We start from the raw sequence: 7,382 nt of genomic DNA on the forward strand, positions 1-7,382 counted from the left end.
TAATGTGCCAGTGACCTGGACAAGCTCCACAGATGCCCTGACCTTGCCTCCCCCAAAAAATGAGGTGCCTGCAAATTATAGAAAAGATATCAGCCAACTCTTTCCTGACTGTAATTGGATTAGGATCAGTCAGTATTTTTTCCCTTGAAAAAACACATGATGTTTGCTATGTGTCAAACATTGTTATAAAATAGTTTACATATTAATTTAAATATTTATTTAATTGGCCCACCAATGTTATGATGTACGTACTATTATTACCATTTTATAGATGAATAAAATGTTGCATAAAAAGGTCAAATAACTTTCCTAGGTATCCTTCAAACCAAGAAAGTCTGATTCCAGAGTCTGCTCTTAACCACAGTACAACATTATCTCCTCTGAACAAATTTCTTCCTTGGTTTTAAATATGTTCATATTCTGATTGCCTAAAGTGTTGAACTCATGTTCAAAGAAAACTGAATCACTGATCTTTCAAACAGAGCTTTTTAGGAGAAAATCAGGCCTAAGGATGTATTATCTGTAAACTCTTGGAGGCATTGAGTCAAAGGAGATCAGAAAAGCAGGAGCTAAGAGTTTCAGAATATTTAAGAAGATTGGATTCAATTGCAGCACCCATGACCCCCTAACAGGCCAGTAAGGTTTTTCAGAGTATTTCTCACAGTAGGGACAGAGAAATTATATGTCACCCTTTTAAAAGTTTAATGATAATGATAATAATAATAATGCTGCCAGTTCAGTAATTACATTATAATTTGAGAGACTCTCATAGTAAATAATATTTATAATAGTTGTTTTGTTATCTAGTGCTGCTCTAACAGAAATGCACCACAAAAGGGATGGCTTGAACAAACAGGAGTTTATTCTTAGAGTTTTTGGAGGCTCGAAGTCCAAGTTCAATGTGCCAGGCTCTAGGAGCTATGTGAGAAAGCCCCTCAACCTTGGGATTCAGTTCTGCCTCTTGCTCCTGGCCTGCTGAAGCTTGAGGCTTTTCTTCATTCAGGCAGCTTCTGGCTGTGGAGGCTGACAAACCCAAGGTCAACAAGTAAAAAGCCAATATTACCAAACCACATGCCAGGCCATTGATTCAAGTCCAGAAAAAGTCCCAAGATCATATGGGCAACATGGCAGACTTCTGAACAATGACTCAACTACATACAGCGTTCAGTAATTACATTATAAATTGAGAGACTCTCATAATAAGTAATGTTTATAGCATACCATAAGCTGAAGACCATTCTCAAAGCTTTTCCTTATATACTGGAAGCAGACCACATCTCCAAAGCAACGGCTCAGCTGCTGCAGCAGATTCCACCATGGAATGGATTGACAGTCTCACCATGGGGAATAAGTATATCCAGCTGCCCAGACACTCAATAAGGCCCAGCCAAGTTGACATATAACCTAAACTACCACAGCAGCTAAGACTTATTGATGTGGTAGTGCATACTAAGAGCTTTACAAGCATCGTTTTACTGATTGTTGTTTCAACTCAATTAGTTATAACTCTGTACAGTCTAACTGCAACTTAATGTAGTTGCATTTTGCCAAAGTTCATATTATAAGTGGCAAAACTAAGATTTTAATTTAGTACTGTCTTCTACAGACTCTATGCTATTAACTATGGAACCTAAGGCATTTGACTGCTCATCAGAAGGGTGGTGGTACAAACTCACCAGCCACTCCATGGAAGGAAGATCAGGCAAAGATTTACCACCTCACCTAATGGGAGTTACTATGAGTCAGAATCTCCTCGATGGCAGCGGGTTTATTTATTTATTTTATATTGTTCACTATTCCTCTAAATTAAACATACAAATAATGATACACAAAATCTCATACAAAAAGCAAAATCATGAAATCAAGGCTCTCTATAAATGACTAAATACATTTTAGTCCAAAAAATCAACCAAAAATAAATGGCTTTCCTTTTGGAGACAGAAAAAGAAAAGGAGCAAATCAGACCTGACGTATCAGATGAGTAGAAAGTACAAAAAGAGAATATGGAGAGCAAATACTAAAAATATTCTTTACATTTATTTTGTGATTGCAAAGGCAACGAGCCTGCACTGCACAAACTATGAGGATTTGAGAGTTTCATAGCTCTCATAGCTCTGTTGTGAAGGATACTTTCCGGGAAATTCTTTAAAAGATGGCTTCACTAATGGCTGAGGATGTTAACACAATCCATAACACTATTGGTCAAAGTGAGTGCATATATTGCTGGCTTTGTAAACATTTGGATAATTTGTTTAAAATATAGATAGCTAAATACAACAACACTTCTACTGAAGTATAGTGTCTAGAGGCATGTATTGGGGATCTGCATTTTAACAACAATTCTCATTCAGCAGTACATTAAAAATAAAAAAAAAAAATTCAATAAATAAATCCAAATGAAATATTCTTACAGTGCTAAATAATTTCCTGCCTGGGCCTTTCCAAAAGACCTATATGCCAACATCACAATTCTTTAGATAAATAGTGATTGACTGCCTTGAAACATAGAGATTATTTTCTTTTCTCTCGAACATTTACAGAATAAAGTCATTTTATGCTGTTGTGACTATTTCTAAGTTAAAGTCATTTGTTGTCCCAGATTTTCTTCATAGAATTTGTCATCTCTGAATTTCTCAGAGTGTATATTAGGGGATTCAACATAGGGGTTATGACTGTATAAAACACGCTCAATGATTTGTCAATGGGGAAAGTCTTAGCAGGTCTTGCATACATGAAAATACAGGGGACAAAAAAGAAGACCACCACAGTGATGTGAGAGCCACAAGTGGAGAGGGCTTTTCTCTTCCCTTCCTGACTAAGGTTCTTTAGAGAATGCAAGATAACACCATAGGAAATGAGTAACAGCAGAAACACGATGGTGCAAATTATTCCTCCATTGGCTAGCACTAAAATGCCAATAACATAAGTGTCAGTGCAGACAAGTTTCAATAGGGGGTACATGTCACAGATAAAGTGATCAATGACATTGGGACCACAGAATGGGAGACCATAAATAGAACTAAGTTGAATGATCGAGTGCAGAAAGCCTCCAACCCAGGATACTATCAGCAGCACAACACACACTGATTGCCGCATAATAACTAAATAATGCAAGGGCCTACAGATGGCCACATAGCGGTCATAGGCCATCACCAATAGAAGAAAGACCTCTGATCCACCAAAGAAGTGTTCTGTAAAGAGCTGAATCATACAGGATTGGAAAGATATGGTTGTTTTCCCAAAGAACAAGTCTGATATCAATTTTGGGGAGATGGCTGATGAATAAATAACATCCATAAATGATAAGCTTGCAAGAAAGAAGTACATAGGGGAGTTCAGGGACTTACTGACAGTTATGGTCACAACAATGAGCAAGTTGCCCACCATGGTCAAAATGTAGAAGAACAAGAATATAATGAGTAGGACTTTTTGTTCCTTTGGATTCTGTGTGAGTCCCAGGAGGACAAAATAAGTCACATTGTTCCTTGGTTCCATCTGTTCTTTAATAGGAGCAGATCTCAGATATTAGAAGGCATTTACCTATAAAACAATTAAAATATTTTTAAAATGCACTATAATATATTTTATTTTTTCACTGAATCAAAAAGTGTGTAAGGAGAACTTATGATGTCAAACCTATCATGGATCTTGAGATATCCTGTTGAATAAGACATAGTTCCGTATTCTCAAAATGATGGGTTACACTGATAGACACCAGTGCAATAAGGGTCATTATAATTGAATTACAGGTGCATAGTCTAGGAACATCTAAATGGAACTGGCGTCAGGAGTGGCTTCCCAAAAGAAGCAATGTTTTAGCTAAGGTTTAAAGGAGTAGTAAGAGAACAAGAAAAATGGGAAACAACTTTCATGAAAAGGTATGTATCTTAATCTCTAGTGCTGCTACAATAGAAATACCACAAGAGATGGATTTAACAAACATAAATTTATTCTATTAAAGTTTAAGAAGCTCTAAGTCCCAGTCCAGAGTGCCGACTCTAGGGGAAGATTGGCTCTTTCTGGATTTTGGGTGGAGGCCCCTAGACTTTGGGCTTCCTCTCTGCCTTCCAGGCTCACTGGTGGAAGCTGGAGGCTTCTGCTGTATCATGCAGCTGCAGAGGCTGAGAAACTCAAAGTTGGCAGGCAGTATAGAAGGCTGCTGGCTGCTAAGGCTGACAAATCCAAGATTGGCTCATAGCCTGTGGAGACAGCAATCCCAAGACCGGCAAGCAACAAGACAGGTCACTGGTTGATATCTAAGAACTGGAGGTGGTGTTGAGCCAAATGCAGGGTCCTTTCCTTATATATACTGGAAGAAAGCCACACCCTGAAGGCAACTCCCTTTCAACTGACTAACTGCTCACAGCACATTCCATCATGGAGATAATTACAACACATCCAATCTCATCATGGGGAATAATTCTATCACAGCTGGCAAGCCACTCAAAATCACGGCCCTGCCAAGTTGACACACACTGAATTTCCACAGTGTGTCAAGTATAAAGTGACAAAAGTATAACATTTGATGAAAACCTAAGGTATTTTAAATATTCAAAGTTGATAGAACAATTTATTAATGGAAGGTTATTGACCAAAGAACAATGGCCTAGATTTCCTCCTAACTCACTGTAAACGTCTTAGCTTCTTTGCTTGTATCTTCCTTCTTTTCCTGATCTATAAATGCTGTCTTTAATTTTGTGTCTTTAGTCTCTATTTTTCCCCTAATTTTTAAACTTATATTATTTGACAACTCCATTCTGATATCAATTTAGTGTATATAAAAACAAATATTTAATATTCCACACTACTTCTGTTCTTTCCTCACTGTTGCTCATCCAAGTCAGATGTTCCACCTTCCAGTGTTGTTATTCAAACCAAATTATCTCACCATGTCCTTAACTCCTTTATTTTTCTCACATTATATATTACTAACTTAACTAATTTTGTTGACTCTACCTTCAAAATAAATCATGAATTTCATCATTCTTACTCTTTCCCTGCTACTTCATTGTCCTATTACAATAAAACCAAAACCAAACCAAACTCACTGCTGTCCAGTCAGATCTGACTCATAGCGACCCCTCCTTGGGTTTCCAAAACAGTATCACTAAGGAAGTAGATTTCCCAACTTTCCTTCCAAGGAGTGGCTGGTGGGTTTGAACCACCAGTCTTCTGGTTAGCAGTCAAGTACCTTAGGCACAACACCACCAGAAAAGCCTCCTGCCGAATCTGCTGTCATTCTTACCTCCAACAATCTGTTCTCCAGAAACAGCCTTGATGATCTTTCTAAAATCTTATTCAGATCATGTCATCTTCCTGCTCGAAACCTCTACAGTGGATCCCTATCATACAGTCAATAAAAACCAATGCTCTACCTAGGACAATGAGACCCTAGAGGACTTAGGTCCATGATACCTCCTAAATTCTTATAATTCTCCAAGTTCACTCTGCTCCAGACTTTTTGCTATCCCTCACATACAGTATGCTATTTTTTTCTAACTCCTGATTTCCTATTATTCTTTTGTAGGTGCTAATTTCAGAGATGAGACACAATTAGCCTCTAAAATAATGATAAATATTAGGAAAACATATAAGTTTACTGTCTTATTTATACATTCAACTGACAAATATTTATGAAATACACATGTTCTGTCAAGCATTTCAAAGAAAGTAGACCCCTAGCCATCATAGATGGCCCACTAACTCAGGGTCTAACTCAGAAGCCAAATCATCAGAGGACAGAAACGATGGTGGCAAATGAGGAATCACCTTTTTCAACATTACCTTCCTACTCTTCCAGATGGGTGCACCTCCTCAAGTTGTACGATGGCTAATAATTTCATTTAAGCATTTTATCTATTCATACACACTCAGAAGGAAGACTGGGCAATCTACTTCCATAGTGATACTCCCTTGGAAACCCAAGGAAGTGTCACTGTGAATCAGCTCTGTCTCGATGGGAGTGAGTTTGGTTTTGCTTGGTTAATCCATAACAAAAAGGAGCTCTGGTAGCACAGTGAATAAAAATTTGACTACTAACCAGAAAGTCGGCAGTTCAAACCCACCAGCCACTCCATGGAAGGAAGATGGAACAATCTAATTCTGTGAAGATTTACTGCCTTGGAAAGCCAATGGACGTCACTATGACTTGGAAATGACTCTGTGGCACTGGGCTTGGTGTTTTGGTTTTTATTCATAAGAAATATCATATAAACCCTGGCCAGCAACTCTCTAGTCTTTCCTTCTTCTTATTTCTCCATTTAGCTACTTGATTATTACATCTGCTTTTAACTGTTTCTCTCCTAACTCAATAGTCTTGTTTACACACTAAGAAAATAAAACAGTACAAAAAAGGTTACAGTGCTTTATTTTAAAATCAACTATATCATTAATACTCATACAGAAACACATAATTCTAATTTATTCAAGGTGTCTATAGTATTTTTTAAGGAATTATGTGTGTGTGTGTGTGTATATATATATATAACTACGAGATAGTAAATATAGTTACATAGTATATGAAAAAATATATTTAATATAAGACTGCATAATTACATTTTTCTTAGTCCTGAGGTAGGACTTAAAATAAGTGTTAGTCACCACTCTGGGTCAAACTTTGCATATTGGTAAAATTAGGTTCATGATAGCTTTTACTTAATTTTTGTATCTAATGAAATAAAATATATGAAAAGATAAGTAGTAAAGTTATTTGACCCACAAGCATAATCTTTGTTTTTATATAAAATATTTCAAGCTTCAATTTATACATATTAATAAGTATCATAAGTTTATTTCCTTCTGAAGTTCAGAACAGCATGGTGAGGAAACAAATTTTTCAATTCATTGGTTCCCTTGAAATAGCCAAAAAGTTCTTTGAAGAAAAGAAATGTGTAACATGTGTTATACAAAACTATGTATCAGATGCTATGTCCATGCCTATAACATATATACACATAATCACCTTTAATCCTCCCAGTTTCATGTACAGATAACAATTGTTACCTCCTTTTATAGTTCAAGAAACTGAAGCTGTGAATATTTAGTTCATTTTCCCAAGGCCACACGATTTTAAGTAGCTGAATTGGAATTAGATTTTAAGTTGGATTAACTTGAAAGTACCTTGGCTGCCAGCAAAAGTTTTCTTAACTTTCCAATTCTTGTGAACTCCAGTGACATAATTTCCCACATAAGAAAGAAAGGCACACAACTACAAAGTCTGGTTTCCACTGTTAGCTGTTAGAGTCTTACCTTTGCAGCCTGGTTCAAGTGTGAAGGAATACTTTTTAACTCACTTGTGAGGACTTGGAAATCTCTCTTCTAATCTAGTATGACCACAGGCACAGAAAGCTGAACTCCTCCTTGTGGGTAGATTTGATTTCATA

At 36.8% G+C, this 7,382-nt stretch overlaps 1 protein-coding gene across 1 annotated transcript; it reads right to left on the reverse strand.

The window, feature by feature from the left end:
* Window positions 1–2,583: 2,583 nt before the first annotated feature.
* LOC103210869 (olfactory receptor 4A47) lies at window positions 2,584–3,495 on the reverse strand. Its single transcript, XM_007956787.1, has one exon. The coding sequence runs from the start codon at window positions 3,493–3,495 to the stop codon at window positions 2,584–2,586; it is 912 nt and encodes a 303-aa protein (XP_007954978.1).
* Between the last annotated feature and the right edge of the window lie 3,887 nt (window positions 3,496–7,382).

The sequence above is a fragment of the Orycteropus afer genome, unplaced genomic scaffold, assembly GCF_000298275.1.
Source record: "Orycteropus afer afer isolate SDZICR_OR568_19922 unplaced genomic scaffold, OryAfe1.0 scaffold00666, whole genome shotgun sequence".
Taxonomy (NCBI): Eukaryota; Metazoa; Chordata; class Mammalia; order Tubulidentata; family Orycteropodidae; genus Orycteropus; species Orycteropus afer.

Bases quoted from the DNA above. Each gene is read 5' to 3' on its own strand.
- LOC103210869 (XM_007956787.1), bottom strand. From the start codon at position 3,495: ATGGAACCAAGGAACAATGTGACTTATTTTGTCCTCCTGGGACTCACA.